A 21,957-nucleotide genomic window follows, 5' to 3' on the forward strand; every position below is an offset into this window, starting at 1 on the left:
TATCGAATTCAGTGACAAGGCAATAAAAGATCCTTTCTCCTTGGCAAGAACCCGTTGACTGGCTCCCACAGCTGTAAACATCTCTGACCGTGACCAAGCAAAAACCAAGACAATGCAACTCACGCAAGTTGTTTGCAGGAGGTCTCGTTTCCATGTTCTCATAGTGCTGCACGTGGACCACAATGTTGAGATCTCGTTCCATGTGGTCTGTTGTGCAGGGAGCTTCTGGTCTCATAACATCAGCAAGAGCCCTAAAGAATGGTGGGAAAGGGGAAAGAGTTAGATGCAGCCTTCCATAAAACCTTTGGCGCTCTCTCCCCCTCTCTCCAGTGTGGTGCAGTGGTTAAGAGCGGTAGACTTGTAATCTGGTGAACCAGGTTCGATTCCCCACTCCTCCACATGCAGCTGGTGGGTGACCTTGGGCTAGTCACACTTCTCTGAAGTCTCTTAGCCCCACTCACCTCACAGAGTGTTTGTTGTGGGGGAGGAAGGGAAAGGAAAATGTTAGCCACTTTGAGACTCCTTCGGGTAGTGATAAAGCAGGATATCAAATCCAAACTCTTTTCTCTCTCTCTCTCCTGCCCTGGAAATAGACTCTTAAATTTTAATTTTGGTAGATCCCTTCCCACTAACAGCAAACTTTGTGAGCCCATGCCAACAGGACAGAAGCCCAAACTAAACCACTAAAAACAAAATGGAGGTATCAACCAACTTGGGTACCTCCTGAGATACGAGAAATTAAAAAAACCACACACAAAGGGGTTTTTTGAAATTCCTTTTTAACAAAAGACATACAATGAAGACTGAGGGTGCTCCGTCAACTCCAGGAGATATGGAATGATGGGAAAGAAAACCAGAGAAACAGTAGAATGTCATGCTTGAGGAGTTCACACATGGCTGGCTGGAACCCTGGACAGGAGTATTCATATTTGAGTGGGAAGATATACTGCAACAGTTTGTGGTGGCTACAACTTGTTATCAGAGCAGCGGAAGCTTCTTTTTAGAATGTTCCTTTCCGAAGTGAGGACTCAGGGGAAGAGTCCATGAACACAAACACACACATACCTTGCAAATGCTACTTCTGTCTGTTTTGTGGTTTTGCTGGAGGTGTAGACACTTTTGGATGAGGCCAGCTCCCAAGACCCCCAAGCAAATATACCACCTTCATGCTGATTTGATTTCATGATGTCATCTGAAGCTATATCTTTCCCACATTCTGGATTCTCGTGGGTTTGTTTATAAAGCACCCAGAAGCATTGCCTCCAGTAGAATTTCTCCATACTCCACCCCACTTTGTGCTCACAGAAATGGGTGAGATGTTCACCAACTTCACCATCTGCAGTAACTTTGACACAGCTGGCAAAGTTGGGCAAACTCTACAGGCACAAGGATAGGCGAATGTGTCCATTTCAGTTTCTCTCGGCTTCACATTTCCTCAGTTCAGTTCTCCACAATTCTGCATCAGCTTGATCCCCCCCAAAAAAAATCCTCAAGGAAATTCATCAGCATTTTTGTGCAAATTTCTCCTGATATACACATTTTTCTTTGCCATTTTTCCTGATATACACATCTTGCAAAGCAACTTTCCCTAACATGATCCTTCTGAGTATGGTATTTTCAGTATCGTGTGCACACTTTACCCTGGTGTATACCTAGTTGTACATATTACTTGCAACATCTGCAGAAGTGTGAGTTTCCAAAGATGGCTGTCTTTGAGTCCGTGTATTGTTTCAGAAAGAAAGTGCTAGTTAGGTTAGGTTTGCCTTTAAAATCAAATTTCTTCCCCATTCCTAGTTGGGAATAAATCACTTTGGGCAGCCTAGTTTTTATGAGGTCCCCCCTAAGATTACTACTAAATGAAAACCAGTCCTGCAATATGGCAGGGGAAAGGAATGAGTATGTGGTTCCCCAGAAATATATATCTATTTTAAAAATGGCTCATAGCTTTCTCCTGCCATACTCCAGCACTCATGGAAATTGATAAAATGAGCATCTCATCAGAACATGTCCTGGTCCTGTAGTGCTCCTTTGGTCTGATCAGCCTAAGATGGAATCCAACATGTTGGCAACAGCTTTGCTGACACCCATCTGGTGTGGCCTCACAACGCACCTGTGGGTCCTGACCCACTGGCTGGAGACTTAGGATTTAAACCAGTGGCTCCCAAAAAATTACCAGGTCCGCTAAGAGGCAAGCAGGTAGCAAAGGGGCACTGGAGATGTAAATAACTATCAGACTTTGAAAAGCTGTTATCACTGGATCAAGTTCATCAAGTTTGTTGAATTAATTACATGAAATAGTTTTAATTGGATTATGAATAAATGTGAATTGATTGTGACTGTTTTGAATTTTATTGTGTTATTATCTCGCTCAGTGATGCGGGTGTCACTGTGAGTTAAACCACTGAGCCTAGGACTTGCCAATCAGAAGGTCGGCGGTTCAAATCCCCACAACAGGGTGAGCTCCCGTTGCTCGGTCCCTGCTCCTGCCAACCTCGCGGTTCAAAAACATGTCAAAGTGCAAGTAGATAAATAGGTACCGCTCCGGCAGGAAGGTAAACGGCGTTTCCGTGCACTGCTCTGGTTCGCCAGAAGCGGCTTAGTCATGCTGGCCACATGACCCGGAAGCTGTACGCTGGCTCCCTCGGCCAATAAAGCAAGATGAGCACCGCAACCCCAGAGTCTTCCATGACTAGACTTAATGGTCAGGGGTACCTTTACCTTTACCTTTATCTCCCTTAGTGGGTCATGCTGACTGCTGTTCTGGTTATGCTTTTTATAGGGTAGGGGGCACTGGGGGTGGATTTATAGAACCAAGGGGCAATGATCACCCCACCAAAAAAAAAAAGCTTTAGGAACCACTGATTTAAACCATGCCAGGGTCCCTGGTCTGGCTGGGCCCTTCTAGGCAGCATAGATTATATAACCACTAACCAAATCTGGAGGGTACTGACAGAAACGTGTAGCAAAAAGGGGAGGAGAAAATTAATCCAGATTTATTTATTTTTTTTACTCTCAGACTGTTGGAGTCTCTTTTAATGTGCATGGCAAGCTAATTACACATGATACTCAGTGATTCTTGACTGTGGGGCAGTATTATGTCATTTGAATGTCAGATGGATTTCTGATCACCAGGTTCTTTTTATTTAAAAAAAAATAGAGAGGAGAAGGTTGTGCTTTCTTGATCCAGTTAAAAAAGAAGAAGGAGGAAGATTTGTAAGAGCAGGTAGCCAGAATGAGTTTGGGCATTTTGAAATGACACTTCAATAAGAAGCAAATCTTCAACACCCGCCACTGCAGAGCTGGCCTACATAGCAGAGGAAAAACTCGCAGCTAGCAAAGATCCCAAAGAGCTGTGTACATTAATAGGCTCCTAAGAGGGGAATATTATCCCAATACAGCCTCAAGTTATAGACTGATCCTGAATAATCCACAAAAAGCACACACACACACAGCACACAGATCCAGTCAGTTCAGAGAGGATTTTTGATAGAGAAAAAATGGCCAAAGCTTAAGGTAGCTGCATATATTTTACACAAATGCTGGAGACGGCTTCGTGCTGGGACAGGGAGGCAGGGAGCAGAAAAGTGGCAAATCTAATGACCTGTTTATTGAGCATTCATCCTGGTTCACTTAAGCGGAGGTTAGACTGTGTTTGACTATTGAGCATTCCTCTTGATTCTTTGCTCCCAAGGCTGTCATATGGCAAGGAACATTTCCTCCTGAATTTCTCTTGGTTTGTTTGCGTGATGATTATACACCTTCCCATTAACCATTTGCCCCACGCTTTATTATTTATTGCATTTACATCCTACCCTTTTCCTCCAATGAACTCAAGGCAGTGTACGTGGTTCTCCCCCTTCCTCATTTAATCCCCACAACAACCCTGTGTGAGGTAGGTTGTGATGAGCTTCATGGCCAAAATAGCAATCTGAGCCACTACTCCGCACCTGCTCTGTTTGGGATGCATTTTGGTGCATTTCCCCATCACGTTTCTTCTTTCAATTTTTTAATAATATTAATTAATTAATTTTAACATAAATTATAAAATGTACCACAAAGCTTATCGCTTATACAATCTTTTTGGACTTCCATCAGCACCTCTGATGATCCACCGTTTTCACCACTTCTTATGCATTTCTTAACTTTATATTGCCTTTACATCTCTTAACAAATCTTCCTCCCCATTATCCATTTTTACAATACTTCTAATAATACTCCTCACAAAACTTCTTGCAACCCTACAAACGTCGTCTCCCCATCACGTTTCTAAGCAGAAGATGGGCAGGTGTTGTTGTTTTTTGAGTTGATTTATTGCACTGGGACAACAGAGAGATTTAATCCAGTTTAATGGTGCAAACCTCTTCAGCTTTAGAAACCTGAGTAACAATAACTGCATTACTCAGTTTTGGAGAAACAAAAAACCTCCAACAGCGGGAGAATGGCTGCAGAAAACTTGGAAGAATGTCTTGTTCACTGAGCTAACATACAATAGGAATCCAATATATGCAATATGTTTTGGCTACATTAGCAACAACACTCCCAGCTTGAAGACTGGAAACAGAACAAACTTGCAAATTGGGGAGCTGAGACAAGGAGGCCATCGCAGCCTAGCAGAAGACCACTTGCAGTTACAATACAATACAATTCCTGCAAGAAACCCAAATAGCATGGGCATCATCAAAATGTGTGCCTGCTTCTTGAAACCCAAACGCATGCATATGAGTGGCCAGAGACGCCCAGCCAAGTGTGACATGTGTAGAACATCCACATTTTAGATGCCGTCGGCGGAGGCATTTCCTGCAACAATATCTCGACTTGTTCCTGGGCAATTAATTCATGGGCTTTCAAATTAGGAGCTTTGTTGTTTGCTGCTAATATTCATAGCTAATACACTGGCTTGCAATCAGGTTAGAGAATCTATAGCGGCAATGGGGAACGTCCTGTTTTTGTTGGATTACAACTCCCATCTTCACTGGCAATTGGGCAACAGCAAAAGGACCACAAGCTCCCCATCCCTGATTTATATAAGTTGCCAGTAGAGTCTCCTGTGGATGAATACCCCTCCCTACATATCTACATGCAAACTAGGGGCTGAAGTCAACTCATGTTTTTCACTAGCCAAAGCCAATACAAGGACTCTTGCTTGTGCAATGGGGTTTTCCTACCTCTCCCAACTGCACATGCCTCACCCGTATCTGCTCTGTGGGGGCTCAGGTGTGCCCCCAGAACAGAGCATGGGGGGGAGGGGAAGGAGAGGGGAGTTCATTTCAGCAAGCAAGCAGAAATGCTCACACTGCCAGAATGATCTCCTTAGCACAACAATGGCTTCTACCCAAAATTATATGCAAATAAAAAACTAGGTATCAAGGATAATGGTCAGCTATGAAGATAGAGTGTAAAAAGAGGTACAGTGGTACCTTGGTTCTCAAATTTAATCCATTCCAGAAGTCCGTTCGACTCCAGAACCAGTTCGAAAACCAAGGCGTGGCTTCCCATTGGCTGCAGGAGCTTCCTGCACTCAATCGGAAGCTGCAGAGGCCGTTCAGCTTCTGAAAAACATTCGCAAACCAGAACACTCACTTCAAGGTTTGTAGCGTTCAGGAGCCGATTTGTTCAGGAGCCAAGCCGTTTGAGTACCAAGGTATCACTGTAGTGGACTTTATTTAGATTTAGGTGGTAGATGCTATGTAAGTTTGATGTTACCACAAACCAACTTTCCCCCCTCTCTTTCCTCTCCCCACACCCCCACCGTCAGACATTGCTGACATTGCTCCTCCTTAGGCAGCAAACTCTACTGTTGCTACACCCCACTCCTGTTATCATTGATTGATTGATTGATTGATTGATTGATTGATTGATTGACTGACTGACTGACTGATTGATTGAATGATTGATATACCACTTAATGGCCAAATGGGTTTCTATGTGGTCTTCAAAACATAAAAACCATTTCCACTAACATTAAAACAAACAAGGGTAATTTAAAAACACCATGAAACAAACCTATTAAAATATAAACATCCACAATTAAAATATGCAATAAAGCAATGTAATTTTTAAAAGCCCAGCCATTAAAACAGGAGACTCAGGTCAAGGGAATGCTTGTGTAAATGTGTGCTTCTTCCAAAGCCAGCAGAATACCAATGCAGATTCTCTCACCGCTGTCACTTTCACTCATCCCCTCCTCATCCCACCACCACCACCACTGTGCTTATTTTTGAACCATTTTGCTGGCAGCAACCCTGGCGGCCTCTCTGCCTACACTGAGGAAGGGGGTCCCGTCAGCCCATTCAGTAGCCATGCCTAAGTAGAAGGGCGGCAGCAACAGTATTGACCATTGAGTTAAGTGAGCAGGAGCCCAGAAGTTGCTAATCACACACATCGATGCGGGAGACAATGGATGGCATTAAAAGAGGATTAGACAAATTCATGGAGAACAAGGCTTGCTGGTTCGTAGCCACCATGGCTATGTTCTCCCTTCACTGCTGGAGGCAATATGCCCCTGAATACCAGCTGGTGAGAATCCTAAGGGGGCAGGATGCTGTTGTGCTCATGTCCCTGCTTGTGGGTTTCCCATCTGGGTGGCCACTGTGGAAACAGGGTTCTGGAAGAGTTGGGCCATTGGCCTGATCCAGCAGGTTCATATTCTGTTCTTACGAATGAGGCCATTGCCTTGGTTTGCTGCATGAAAGTGCGGTACCTATGCCTGAGTTTTGCTTAACATCCCACCTGATGAATAGTTTTGGAGAATTCAAAAGTTTGGTCCCTATTTTGGGACAGTCCTAATAAAGATATTGTCCACCTATTGATTAGGGTGGAGTTGTGGTGCAGAGAGTGGACGATTCTTAAACACATTTGCAATTCTGATGTACAGATTGAGCCATGCACCAGCCATCCAATTCCCCATCTGTTGTGTTTATTCTGCAAGAGCTTCAGCTTCCCTTCCAAGCTCCTGAAACACTTTGTTGCTTCTGTCATGTCCAAATGGACTTCCTCATTCTCTTATCGTAGATCGCCACTAAGACAATCTTTCAGCTGCTGCAAGGAAGAAAGTGCCACTGAAGTCAACTTCTGAGTAAGCATGCACATGACTGAGCTAAAAGGATCGCTTATCGCAGTTCACAGCTAAAGTTCCATTATTAAATTCCTGTTATTAAAGTTTCTTTTTTTTAATGCTACTTTTCTGAGCAAGGGTAAACACAGGCCAATCTTGGACGTTGATTGATTTTATTCCTGCTGTTTACTGGGAGGAAATATAAGCAGAGCCTGTTTGATCAGGTCAAAGCCTCATTTAGTCCAGCAATTTATTCTCCCAAGGGCTAGTTATATGCCTCTCCTGGCCCACCCAGCTAAGGAAGGCATATGTCTGATAGTTCAGTCTTCATTGACAAAACAAGCACTTACAGCAACTCCCACAGTGCTCCAGATGTGTGTGTGCGTGCGTGCGTGCGTGCGTGCGTGCATACACACACACACACACACACACACACACACACACACACACTCTTCTGGCAACAAGACGGCTGTCCCTCAGATCTGCAACCTGAGGAGCAGTTGCACCAAAAGGTTGCCCTCCTCTCCGCCAGTTGATATACCCTGCCCTGACAGGTTGCACACCTGCAACCCAAGACTTTTTTGGCATGGAAGTTGTCCCACTTCAAGCCCCTTCTGGTTCTAGGAGACAGTAGGGCAGGGAAAGGTGAGTAATCTACTGACCCGTCTGTCACTGGAACAGCCTCTGCATCTTCCACCACATTCCACGTGCCTTCCTCCATCTCAGAATGCTCTGACTCTTCCCCCTCCCCCTGCCCTTGCTCCTGCCTTGTGACGGGTGCCAAACCCCATAAATCACTGGTCCCCTCTGCTGGGTCAATCTTCTGGCCCCTTGCCTCTGTCACACACTCTGTGGAGCCTCTGTGGAGCCTCTGAGAATTGTAGCTTTGTGAAGGGAATAGGTGTCTCTTAGGAACTCTCCGAACCCTTAACAAACTACAGTTCCCAATATTCTTTGGGTGGAGCCATGACTGTTTAAAGTGGTAGCAGAGTGCTTTAAATGTGACATAGTTCAGTGGGACAAGCCAGAGTATTTCACTTCTCTCCCCCAAAGTCTTTGGGCCACACAAAATGAATGGGGCGAAGTAGATGGAAGAGCCAGATAGAACAGCAAAGGGAATGTTAACATAGTCATGGATACAATATTTTTGTCCTCAACAGTGGAGTTAGGTACTTTTACAATCTTGACTTAATGGTCAAATGGGAACTCCTCTTTAGAAGATAATGTGTGTTGCTTAATTTCTTTCTCCTTGTGGTACACCAGCACTGCTCATTCTGCTGAGCATTGCCCTGGGACATCTGTCCCAAAGTGCTGCCTTGATGACACCAGTATTTGTCCCTCTCCTCTATTGAAAATGTGTAACATTCCTGTTTTACTTAATTACAATGAATTCCTGGTGACAAGTGTCCTATGCCTTCCTAAGCTCGTTGGATAATTGTCCCCTGAATTCACTCCCCACCCCCACCAGAAATCTTTAAAGTCTTCCCACCTGGTTATTTTTCATGAATATATACCAAGCAGGCATCTGATTCTGCCCCTTCCCTTCCATCATATCATTCTCTTTTCATCAGCTGCTTCTGGTCCTAAGTTTGGAGACCAGGTAACAAAAGAGCACTGTGGAGTTCAAATATCATGAACTAATCTGCAGCAATAGAGGACTTGTTGAAGACTAGCCATTTAATCTTGACAGATGCTGGCCAGAAGGGGTTTGAAACACGTCCCCTTATGAATCTCATCCATTAACTTAAGTAGCAAGATCTCACCAGAAACTTTCATACCACTGTTAGATGAGCAACAGGGAGTTGAGGGATTATGATTTCTGTAAGTGAACACCATACAGCTTCCCTCCTTCAACAGCATTTGAAACAGGTAAGACGTTTAAGTTTGGGTGAGGATCAATGAGAAAGGTAATTATAAGCACCTTCTCTAAGGAATGAGGAGTATTGGGAGCTACTGTGGACCCCTTTGCAGCCCAGTGATGACTCCTGGAGTAATTCCAGCAGTTGTAAGTGCGTAGAGATGTGCCAGGAAAACTTGTCAATAGAGGACCCCAGTTGCTTTGCAGAAGTTTCAGCCCAGAGAATTGCTCCTGAGCAAACATTAATGAACATTAAAAGCTGCTTTATACTAGATCAGACAATTTGTACATATAGGCTATAGCTATGTATGCTGACCAGTAGCAGCTTTCCAGGTCTCAGGCAGAAAAGGACCTGTGATTCCATTTAAAGAAACAACCTGGGGTCCCTTTCAGCTAGATATACTAAGGTTCAAACACAGAACCTTCTGCATTAATTCCATGTGCTCTCCTATGAGCTATTGGCTTATCCAAAAATGGTACATTCATTGGACACGTTTTCCTATGTATCTTCGTCCTTGAGAATCACTCCGGCAACCATCTCACTGCTGAAGTGTCCTCAATCCCAGCTGCTCTGTTGCATGAATAAACTAGCAGTTTAGGGTATGCAATATTTGTCATATATATATATATATGACAACTTTATAGAATAAGCACATACACAAAAAGGAAGCTGTCCCCAATGAAGCTTTGCTAGTAGGAAGAAGATAGGTGAGAAGGGAAAGAGAAGTGTGGCAAAAGCAATAAAGGGAAAAATGGGGCAGATGCATGGAATTCTAGAGTTAGAAGAGACCTCAGAGTTTATCTGTAGAAAATCCATGAGTTCAGCATCACTGATAAGCAGCCATCCAAATTCTGCAAAAAAGAGCACCTTTCATGAAGGAGAAACCCTCACCTCCTGAAATACTCTATTCCAACGCTGAACAGCTTTTATCACCAGGACATATTTCCTAATGTTTAGTTGCCATTTGCTTTCCTGGGATGTGAATCTGTTGGTTTGAGTCCAATACTCTAGATTAACTGGGGATGAATTAGCCCCATCTCTCTCAGATATCTGAAGACCACTATTTATAATGCCTAATTTTCCCCTTTCCAGGCTATTTAGACTTCATTGAGGTTGGGAAAAGATGTTGGGAGAAGGTGGGCAGAAGTTAAGCATGGGATTTGTATAAATGATGGGGTTTAAGGAGGGAGTTGAAGAGGAATATAGGAAGGTGCCTTATACGGAGTCAGACTGTTGGTCCATCTAGTTCAGTGCCATCTGCACTGACTGGCAGCAGGTTTTTGGGGTTTCAGGAAGGGGGTTTTCCCCAGCCTTACCTGGAGATGCTGGGGATTGAACCTGTGTCCTTCTGCATGCAAAGGCACTGAGCTATGGGCCTTCCCTGGGTAGCTCCATCTAAAGAACTTGAGAGAGAGAGTTCCAAGCGTAAAAGACCCACAAGGGGAAATAGGTAGAGTTGCTGGGAGGCTCCTGCTTCTGTGCAGACAATCTTTGCATGGAACTGAATGTCTGGATGATGAGCACAGGCACTTGCCACAAATTAACCAGAGGCAAACCATCACCTCCCCTTCCTAGCTCAGAGGTTGTCCTGCTCATTGTCGCTGTGTCACCTTTTCAGCATACCTGTCCACGTAGGCACTATAGAAGCAGAGGCAGTAGGGTGCCCAAACCTCTGCCAAGATTCGAGGGGCAGAGGACAGAATGGAATCTCACTCCCCACCTGCTCTTGGCCTTCATTTAGTGGCTGAGCCTTCTCAAGCCCAGGAGGGCGTTTTTGGATAACCCTCCACTTGTAACCCTGGATTCACAGCATGTTGGGTTGCCTGCGAATTCCTGTGCTCTGCTGCTCTCCTCCTTGGTAGTAAAAATGATCACCCATCAGCCAGTTTATAAATAGCAAATAATTGCTAGTGAAAGAACGGGTGATGCATTCTGAATCCTATTTTGGGTGTCTCGTTGCAGGGGGAGGCTGTTAATCACAAAGCAATAGCAGGATCTTGGACAAGGAGATGCTCCAGGTGCAGAGTCCATGGGAGGGGCAAGGAGGAGACCGGGAAGAGATGAGGAACCAGACTACCTTTGAGTTATACCTTTCCAGAGCAAAACAGCCCTGTCCATCTGAAGGCATCCTGGCAACTCCAGCCTTCATCTTGAAAGTTCCCCTGGCTATGCTGGGATCAATTTAATAGAGCTATTTGCTGCTGCTGCTTCTCTCTTTTTTGTAATTGTTTTTATTTTATCTGCAAATGTCTTTCCCCATCTGTTTTGCTTTCATGTGTTGGGGATTAGCATAATGAATCAGACAGACCGAATGATTTGACAAACGGGTTGGGTCTTTGATTCTCTACTGTTGACACAATTTGGGGGGAGTGTGTGCGCGTGTGTGTATTTAGAATGGCAGGGAGAGGCAGCCAAAAGTGGGATTGTGCCCACTTGCTTGATCGCCAGCTTGTGGTTAGAGCAGCACCCATCAGCTTAATTTGCCATTGTGTGTGTGTGTGTTATATTTGATCTGAAACAGCCAGTTACTTGATAGATGCAAAGCGTACAACACAACACAGAGACACCAGTCCACCTCCTCATTGGCCTCATTGTAAAGTGAGATATTATATGAACCTCTGTCTCATCAAGACCCTCAGTCTGGGGTCCTTCTCTGCAATCTCCCTGCTGTGCTTCATCCTTTCCTTTCAATATTAGGGAGCAGGTTCTGTTTCTCAGGTGTGGAGGCTCATGCACCCGCGAGCTGAGATTGTGCCCGCTTTGTACCTGGAAACCAAGGAGATGCTCAAATGAAGGGGTGGGTGTGTGAGAGAAAGAGACAGTGTTTACAAGCCACTGCGGAGAAGTTTGCCCCGTAAGCGCAACAGTTGGAAAGCGGTGGAGAGAGAGAGAGAGAGAGAGTTACCGGCAGACCTCGCAAGCAGAATTAAACGCCACATTTGTTATTTTTATTTTTTTTGCTGCTGCTGCGCTTCTCCATCATGAGTGAGCTTCTGTGCGCGCGCGCCCCTCACCCAATCTTTTCACTATCTGGAGCTGCTCGGCCGCCGCTGCACCAAGACATGTGCGTTAATCCCTGTGCAAGCATCTGGCTAACACACCAGGGGGTGGCTACTGGTTCCTACATGCCCCATCGAGGGGGAGAGAGGGCACCAGCGCGCCCTGAAGAAAGTGGGGAGGCGGGGGGACTCCAGCGACGGTGGTTTTGTAGTCATGGCTTTTAAGGCCAGCGGGAGTTCTTTCTTAGGCTCAACACGCGCACAGAGATTCGGGCAGGTGGCCGCCTCTGTGCTCGGGTTGAGTTCGCGGGTCGTCAGCCCCCACCACACAACATCCGAAAAAAGGTGGTTAAGCCTCGCCTTACCTGGACATGTGTTCCCTCTGAGGTCGATGCGCTTTCTCCAGCCCCAGTTTGGTGAAGATGCCCACCAATACCATGACAGCCACCACCCCGCAGATGATGTAGACGATGAGGTTGGTTTTGTCTCGGGTGGGGTCGTGGGAAGGGTCGACGGGGCGGTTGGGCGTCTTGCGCCCGTTCAGCCAGGGGGGCTTGATGTAGTTGGTGCAGATATCCTGATCCAAGCGGCCCTTCCGGTACTTGCAGCAGAAGCGAAAGCCACAAGTGCCGCAACAGAAAGGGTATTCTCGGACGCTGCAATTGAACGACGGGTCCCACTGGCCCATCACGTCGTAGTAGCCCCTGCATTCCTCCGGGGTCGGGGGCGGCTCCGAGGCGTCGACGTGCTGCTCCCCTTCTCGGCTCTGGTTCCCCCCGGAGAGCATCACGATGCTGCCCAAGTGCTGCCCGGCTTTTTCCTGCGCCCGGCACAAAAGGGTGAGGAGGTCCGCCACCAAGTAGCTCAAGAACAGCCGGAGGAAGCCCTTCATCCTTCTCAGCGCCAGCCCGGGCGAGCTGAGGCTGTCTCCGCCGCCGCCGCCGCAACTCAAGCCGCTCGACGCTGCTGCGATGCGCCAAGAACTGCACATAAAGGGGGCTCTCGGGCAACCGCGGGGAGCCCGCTCGCCTGGCAGCCCGCGCGGGGTTTCAGCACCGTGGACAGCTCCGTGGCTTTCAGCTCGCTGGGAAGCTCCTAGCGGCCGCGCAGCTTTGCAGGGCCGCCTCTGCCGAGCATGCGGAGCTGGGGGGCGGGGGTGCCAGTCCCACCTCTTCTCTCTCTCTCTCTCTCTCTCTCTCAATCTCTCTCTCTTGTTCTTTTTCTCTCCCCCCCCCACCTTCCGAAGCCTCAGAGCGCGGGGAGTGAACTGCGCGCGGCACTTGTGGAGCGTGGAGACAGGCAGGAAAAGTGAGCGTGGATGAGTGAGGGTCCAAAAGCACGGAGGAGGGTGGTCGGCGAGGGGAGCGGAAGGGGCAAGAAGCCTCTGGGGAAATCGGAGCGCGGGGTGGTGGCGGCGGCAGCGGCTGCAGAGCGGTTTTGCAGCGGTAGGTGGTTGCGAGGGGCGGGGAGATGGAGAAGCGATGGTGTCTCTAGAGGGAGGGGAGGACGCGACTCAACTGGCTTCGCTCTCCAGCTGCTATCCAGCTCTCACACCAACGGGCAGAGGAGACCTCGCCAAGTTCTCCAGCAGGGAAACTCTCTTGCTAGAAGATGCGCGCCCTCCCCGGTCTCTCCTGCAAGGAGGAGAGGGGAGGAGACTGCAGCTTCTTCCTGGCATGGGAGCCAGGAACAGTTTGCGTGTGCCCCACCTCTCCGGTGGGAAAGCAGTCGGGCAGAGAATTAGGTCGGATCCAAAGGCTCTGAGCGGGTGGGGCAAGCAATTTGGAGATACAGAGCGAGCACATCCATAACAGATTTTGGGCCAGTTTGCTTTTGGGGCGAAGGGGTGACACAGCCAACCCCCCACTTCCTCCAGCATCTTCCAAACCACTCTATTCCAGGAGTGGGCAAACTCCAGACTTGAGGAATGGGGGCCTACTTTGGGGTAATTTTTTACTAAAAACCCAGGAACTGTAGCTCTGATAACGCCTCTTGCTTATCTGAACAGAAAGGGGGGGTGTAAGTGTGTGTGTGTGTGTGTGTAGAAACTAGTTTACTGCACAAAGGTGAAATATATATTTATTGTTCTGTCCTCTTTGCCTCTGGCCGTGTCCCTGCCTGTGGCCCTCAGAAGGCAAGGTCTATCTAATCCACTATTTAGTCCAGCGTGTTTTCCACAATGGTCAACCAAATGTCTCTTAGAAATGCACAGTCAAGACACGAGTGCAACAGTACTGTTATGAGTTTTGGGAGAGTTCAGTCTGGATGATGGCCAGAGTCCCTTCCCATTCTTGAGGTCCTGTATCTGTGAGCGTAGAATGCATAAGAGCAAGCATGCCAAAGCATACCTTTATTAAAGTAATGACTTTGGCTAGCTAGTTAGGCACCACAGTTAGCATAACCAAAGCAGCTGCTCTGTGCCATAGAACAAATGGATAGGTCTACCCCTTCCATTTCACCTAGCTGCTATGTAGGAGAACAAGAATCAGAGGGTTGTGTGTGTGTGTGTGTGTGTGTGAGAGAGAGAGAGAGAGAGAGAGAGAGAGAGAGAGAGAGAGAGATCTGGAAGCAGGCTGGAGGGGGGGGGGAGAAACCTGTTTTGTTCTGTGCTAAGCCTAAGCTGCACTTTGGGGGGAGGGTTAAAGAAACCTAAAGGGAAAGCTAGATCTAAGGAAATGTTAATGCTGTCAGCAATTCCATCCTATGCTTAGATTGTATACTTGTGGAAAGAAAACCATACATCCTAAAGACACCACAGTCTCTGCTGACCTTCATTCTCTGGAAACTGAGAATGCAACCCCTCTCTGCAGCCTCTGGAATCAGAGATTGGGTTGGTGTGTAATAGTGCTCTCCTCCTGTTCTCCCAGCAACTGATTTTCAGGTGGCAAATACATATAGCTATCATGACAGGTAACCATGGATAACCGTTTCGGGAAGGGCCATAGGGCAAGTAGCAGAGCATCTGCTGTGCATGTAGAAGGTCCCAGCTGCAATTCCTGGTGTCCGCGGGTAGTGCTAGCCAAGACCTCCATCTGATATCTTGGAGAGTCACTGCTGAGACAATAGACAGACTAAAGTTCTAACTTGGTATAAGACTTATGGTCCTGTTCTCCACTTGTCTAATCCTTCTTTAAGTCCATCCAAGCTGGCTGCCATCGCCACATACTGGGGCGGCCAATTCCATAGTATAACTATGCACTGTGTGAATAGTTTTTTCTGATCCTATATCCTGAATCTCCCAGCACTGAGTTTCATTACATGAATCTGATTTCTAGTATTGTGAAGGGAGGAAAAACATCTCCCTATCCACTTTCTCTACGCCATGCATAATTTAATACAGACCTTTATCATTACCCCCTCCACACACACACTTCCCCCCCCCCAAAGGTAAAATTTGATTACCTTTCATCGTAGGAGAGTTGTTCCAGCCCCTTGATAATTTTGGATGCCCTTTTCCGCAGATGTTTTGCAAAACTCTGCACACATGTGGGAGGGATCCAAGACTGCCGCACATGTGTTATGGTATGAGCATTATTCATGTGTCACTTTTTCCAGTGTGTCTAATGTTCCGCCTTGTTTATTATGCTTCCCTGCAGAATAAGCCCACTCCAGCTGAGGAATCACACACCTTCTCCCAGAGCTAGCAAGCCCCACCTGGCTAACTAGGGAGCTGGGCTGTGGGCCCTTGCCTGGAGCACCACTCCTGCTGCTCCCTATGCCTCAAAGCCTACGTTCATGGGGACAGGGGCTCCTCTGGCTCTGGTGATGGGTCCTGTTGCATTGATTCCTGAGCACTGACCCACCCCCCATCCCCCTGTGATCCTCTGTCACCCTGTGAGTACTTCCTTCCCCATCCCCTTTTTGCTCTGGTTTGTCCCAGTCCCAGTTACATCCCTCACCGGGATCCTCTTCCTCCTCCCTGTTGTCCTGCCAGTTCATGACACACTGTAGACGGCACTAAACCAGATAGACCAATGGTTTGACTTGGTATTGCACAGTTTCCTGGCTTCTTGAGGTCGGATGTGACCTGAAGCACATTATGTTAGAGGGGTTTTTTCCCCACTGGTTGCAGATGACAGAAGCTATGACACCACGAGACCGGTGTAAAACCAAATCAAATAAAGGTTTTATTATAAAACAACAAAGCTTGTGGGTGTTTTTCCTTGCAGGCAAAGTCAAACTGCAACTTTTCCTCCTTTTATAGTCATGACCAGCTGTAACCAATCTGCCCAGAGCTCACAGAAACTGTTCTTAAAGGTACAAACATCCTTACTGTTTCTTTGCAGAATGATTCCCAACACATTATGCAGAAAACTGGACTAAAACTAAGGAGATGTCAGTGACTGGATAAGAGACCTCGTGTATTTGACCATGAGTTTCATAATGGAAAAAAGCTGTGTATAGATGTTGAAAATTGGGAGTTGAGGACTGTTATCTGCCCGAGGGCCACATTGTTTTCCAGGCAGCCTTCCAAGGGCCACATGTCAATGGTGGGTGGGAACACCAGCAGAAGTGGGCAGAGTGATGAACGTACATTTTATGTTTGTCCTGTAGGCTAGTTTCTCTTTCATCCATCCAGACAAGTGAGAGGCATTATCAGGGTACATCCCAGTCAGGCAAAAACATTCTGGGTATGAAGCACAACCAGTGAGGGTTGCGACATGGTAGTTCTGAGGGTCTGTGGTTCCCCATTCATGTCATCAAAGTAATGCAACATTCTACCATGGTCCAACACTACAACATACAACATTGCACTGGGAGAAGACCTGTTCTCCAGCATCTTCTCTAATGTCTGCCTCTCACAGCCAGCCATAGATCAGAAGCTCAGACTGTGTATTTAGCCCAAGGCAGTTGGTACCAAGCTAAACCTTGGCACAAGCTGGTTGCTCTCGCCACCCTTTTCTCTTGTATCTCAGATTTTGAACTGCTGATGTGTCTGGATCTCTCCAGCCAACTTCCTCCCCGAAATCATGAAGGTGCAGTAAATAAACAATAAGGTGATTCAGAGGACAAAGCAGACGTCTGAAATTGGAGAGGGCTGTAGTTAGCTAATTGCCATTCTTGGTCTCCTCTTAAAAATAGGACTGGAGAGTACAGTGATGATTCCACTAAACATTTTGACAGCCAGCCTGACATTATTGGCCAGTGGGTGAGAAGCAAAGCCCAGGGACTCTAAAGCAAAAGAAAAACAATCCATTCCATCTCAGCCCCAGCCCTCCGTGGCTTTAATATTTAATTCTTAAAACTGTTACCTCTTTCCAGCTCTCCTTGGAACACCTGTCTTTACTCCCTTGCCAATACCTTTGCTTCTCTGCCATTATTTATTATTTAACCGTGTAAAGCTCTTTGGGAGAATGTTAGCACTAAATATACTGAAAAGAACGAAGTAACAGCATGAAGGTGGAAGCTCCAGCCTTGCAGAGCACTTAGATCTGAAGCCCAGAAAAGTTCTTGCACAGTATCACAGTGCTGCATTCCTAAGATGGAGGTTGCTGGTTATAACTTTGGGAAATTTCCAACCCTTTCCTTACATACCATATTTTTTGCTCCATAAGACGCACCAGACCACAAGACGCACCGAGTTTTTGGAGGAGGAAAATCAGAAAAAAAATATTCTGAATCTCAGAAGCTAGAACAGCAAGAGGGATCACTGCACAGTTAAAGAAGTGATCTCTCTTGCTGTTCTGGCTTCTGGGATAGCTGCACAGCCTGCATTCGCTCCATTAGACACACACACATTTCCCCTTACTTTTTAGAAGGGAAAAAGTGAGTCTTATAGATCAAAAAATACGGTACTCCCTGTTCTCTTTCCATTCCTTGAATAGTGTTGGATGAATTTTATAAGTAGGATAGAATATTTTATTTTACCATTTATCCTCCCTTTTACTCACGTGTGTGAGCAGAATGTTTAAAGTAATCAGTTTAATGCTTAGAATTCATTCACCTCGTTAGTAGAGTTTAAAACACTATGCTTTGCAGCATTAAATGGGAAACTTTGAGACTAGACTGTATAGCCTTCTTGGTATTTATCCATGCTGTGGTAGCAGACTGGGTTTCCCCCTCTCCCTCTCTTAATAAAAGAATCACACAACAGGCTGTAAAGCAAGCATAAAAACAGCATTTGCTTACATAAAGTCCTGCACTGGGTTCCAGCAGTAACAGTAACAAAAACAAGGCAGGGAAATTCGACTTCTAGATTACAGAATACATAGTTGAGTTCAAAATGGAGTCTCTGCTGGACTGGAGACCAGACAGACATCTGTCTGCCTCAGAAGCATGGTGGGAAAGAGAATGAGTTCTGAGGCAGGAAGAAGTAGAAAAGATTAAAAATAATAATAAAAATAAAATAAAATTGCATTCTCTCAGTATTCCAGGTTGCCAAGCTTCCTGGGTTGCCAAGAGCAATATCTTTCAGCCATCAAATGCCTTGGTAAACAGGAATATTTTGAAATTCCTCCTAAAAGTCAGTAATGAGAGAAATGGATCCATCTCACCAGTGAGGGCATTCCACAAGAGGGGAACCACAACTGAGAAAGCCCAACAGAGGTCACTGCCAACTGGGCAGCACCCAATGGTGGCACCACCACCAATGAGGCCTTGTCTTCCTATTGCAGGTGTTCTTGTACCCCCCTCCCAACCAGGATTTATTATTTATTTACTCATTTACATTCTTTCTATGGTAAGTATTGTAGTATATTCATGCATTTGTGTGTTTTCTTCCATTAATGCCTCCAGACAAGATTCTGAGCATAAATAAATCATCTTTACATTTCTACCATTTTGCAGCTTTTCATTTCTTCAAAGTCCTTAGTTAACGGTGTGAGCGAGGAAATGGGTGTTTTGCTTAGCAAAGAACATTCTGCTACAAGGGAAGATGCAACAGGCAATGTCAGCTTCATCACACAGCTTGAAAATTGGCCAAGGATGCACTTCAAAGCCTGAGATGCTTCCTCTCCTTGGAATGGCAATGCACATGGTGTTCTTCTCTCTCCCCCACATAAACAAGTCACACCGGATTGTAAACAACTAAGTCCTACTCATTTCAATCAATGAATATGTTTGGAATGCCTATTACTTTCAATGGGTCTATTATGAGTAGAACTAGCATTGCATACAACCTACTAGGGTCATTGTTGTTATTTTTTTTAAAAAAGGGTCTTATTCAACATCATGATACACCCTACTTTCACAACCAGCAATAATTTTGCAGAACTTTCTGACTTAGAATTAATATTCCTCCAGGAAAGAAGGTTGTGGGGGGCAGAGAGGGAGGTGAAACCAAAGCTACTTGCATGAGCTGATTGGTTTTACATTCGTTGTTGATGATTTATTACCAGCTCTTCACCAGGAGGTCTCAGGTGAGGTCACAACGGTGTAAAATACAACATTAGTTAAAAACAAATTACAATCACGGCTAGCGTGGACTCTGAAATATATCCCTCAAGTGCCAAAGTGTCAAGTGTAAAGACATGCATATTCAGCATATGAAAACAGCTGTATGAGGAAGGTGCCAGACATACCTCTGTGTGAAAGGAAACCCACAATCTAAGGACTGTCATGGAGAAGGCCCTTTAATGGGCCCAAGTTTGCAGGGGAACAACCAAGAGGGCCCCGTCTGTCAATCTTGACACCCATGAAGCTCTGCAAGGAAGGAGGTGGTGGTCTCTCAGATATTTGTTGGTGGCAATGAAAAATAGGTAGATAAAAGGAGAATTCCCTGGATGCCAAGTTCCAGGTCTGGAGCAATTACTCTTTAGCGAGAGGACCCCAGCAGAGTTTTAAAATCACAAAATATGCAGCAAAGTGAAGCGTGGCAATAAAGGCTGTTAGACCTTTAAAACATGCCCTTCTACATTGCATCCAAAGTTCTCTTCTTCTCCTAGCATAGAAAAAGACCACACATCTGGTATGTTAAAAATTGGCTTACTTACAAACAAAAGGTCAGGTCCATGTGCTTCTACATACATTAGTTAGAAAACACAGGGAGTAAAACCTGGCATAGTTACCGTGGTGGAAGTTCCTAAATATTGGTATAGGAACCCAAGAAAGCCTTGTTAGAGTCATGCAATCTAAGCTTGGAGCAACCAGCTCAGATCTCTTTATACCTGAGCTTATCAGGTAGACTGAAGGGGAACAATAGGCCTGATTACCTTCCTCCCGAGGTGAGGGAGAGTGACCTAGCTAAGCCCAGTATACTGGACAGCTTACTCTGTGGCATTAACCCCTTCATGCATGTTGGTTATATGAGGCTAGCTATCCCACAAAAATGAACAAAAAGGCGACACAGCCAGATGGAGAGCCTCAGTCTTGGGGGCTAAATGCAGGCCTCTCTATCTGGCTCTTGGGACTCTTGTTGGGCCACACCTCTGACCTGATTTGTGCTTTCCCCTGGCTGGTATGTGTCTTTCTCTCTTTTTTTAAAAATGCTTTTTATTGAATTTTCTTTAACACCAACAAAACAAAATAAATACACTAATGTTCTACAACCTTATATACACTTATTTTCTCACGCTCTATCAAGCACGGACTTCCCTCCCTCCCTTCAACAGGTTTTCATATTAATCTTTCATTTATCACAGATTCTTAATAACATCCTAATCACGTCATAAGATTTATTTTAGCCCTACCACAGTCGTTAAACTTCTGCAGTTATTACGTATATACTCCACAATCTACTCCATTCATTTCTGAACTTTGTTCCTCCTTGGTTACGGATTCTGTGGGCCAGTTTTGCTAATTCCACATATTCAACCATTTTTGTCTGCCACTCCACTAATGTTGGTATTTCCTGGGATTTCCATTTTTGGGCTACTAGGATTCTGGCAGCAGTCGTATGGTATGTGTCTTTCTCACTTGCCTGGATGGAAGAGGGAAGTGAGAGAAACAACTAGCCTATGGTACAAGATTCACATGAATTGCCATGCCTGCTTTTGCACCCAGCCCCACCTACCACTGGCATGTGGTGATGTGGCAGGTTGCCCAGAAAGGAATGTGGTCCTCAGACTAAAACGTATTCCCTATTCCTGAGATGTGGGTTGACCAGTTTTAGGAAACCATGGGAGGGGAGAGGACTCTTTTGTTCTCAGATCCTGCCTGTGGGTTTTCCCACAGACATTTGGTTGGCTGCAGTGAGAACAGGATGCTGGACTAGAGTTTGAGAGTTTGGATTTGATATCCCGCTTTATCGCTACCCTATGGAGTCTCAAAGCGGCTAACATTCTCCTTTCCCTTCCTCCCCCACAACAAACACTCTGTGAGGTGAGTGAGGCTGAGAGACTTCAGAGAAGTGTGACTAGTCTAAGGTCACCCAGCAGCTGCATGTGGAGGAGCGGGGAATCGAACCCAGTTCACCAGATTACGAGTCTACCCCTCTTAACCACTACACCACACTGGCTCTCACTGACTAGGCAGGCCGCTGACCTGATCCAGCAATTTTGGCCTTCCACCTAACCAAGGTCTAATTTCCCTGTAAATTTGGATAAAGGACGAGACTCACATAAATAACAGTTTGGCAATATCAGGTCCCCACAGCTGACTTAAAGCACTGGAATGAATTACTAGTGCTTCTCAGTATGGGCAGCAGAGGCGGTTATAGCAAGAGGAGTGTGTGGAGGGGAATCAATTAAGAAATAATAATTATGAGCCAATCTGAATGCTGTGTGGAATGTAATGGGCTACACACAAGACATTCGTTCTCCAGGGAAGCCCTGCATGCCAAGTGCAATCACCATTTCAAATATCTATATTTCAATTTGCTTCAGTTCATGATAGCGCTCCTGACTTCAGGGCAATCCCCTGGAGATTAATGACCATGCCAGGGTGAAATCCAAAACCCGTAATTCCCTCCTGGGCAACTGTTATTTCCCCAAAGAGCAGAGAACATCTCAATCTTGAATAATAAATGTACATACTAGTGACACAGCCATTGCTACTATAACAAGCCTGATCCCAGATAATGTTTTTACATAGATCACATGCATGTATAGCACATCCCAGGTAAAGCTAAGCATGCCTGCATCACATTGGTTGTTGTGGTTTAAGGCAG

The 21,957-nt window shown here is 45.8% G+C and overlaps 1 protein-coding gene across 1 annotated transcript in view; it reads right to left on the reverse strand.

Annotated features, from left to right (window-relative positions):
- The window catches only part of SHISA9 (shisa family member 9), a 227,875-nt gene extending 214,250 nt beyond the window's left edge, over positions 1–13,625 (reverse strand). The window contains exons 1-2 of the mRNA XM_083585313.1: positions 12,278–13,625; positions 124–251 (exon numbers count right to left, since the gene is read on the reverse strand). Coding sequence (XP_083441439.1) covers positions 124–251; positions 12,278–12,903 — 754 coding nt within the window. The 5' untranslated portion in view covers positions 12,904–13,625. The remainder of the gene's footprint in view (positions 1–123; positions 252–12,277) is intronic.
- Positions 13,626–21,957: the final 8,332 nt, after the last annotated feature.

The sequence above is a fragment of the Podarcis filfolensis genome, assembly GCF_964270895.1.
Source record: "Podarcis filfolensis genome assembly, chromosome: 14".
Lineage (NCBI taxonomy): Eukaryota > Metazoa > Chordata > Lepidosauria > Squamata > Lacertidae > Podarcis > Podarcis filfolensis.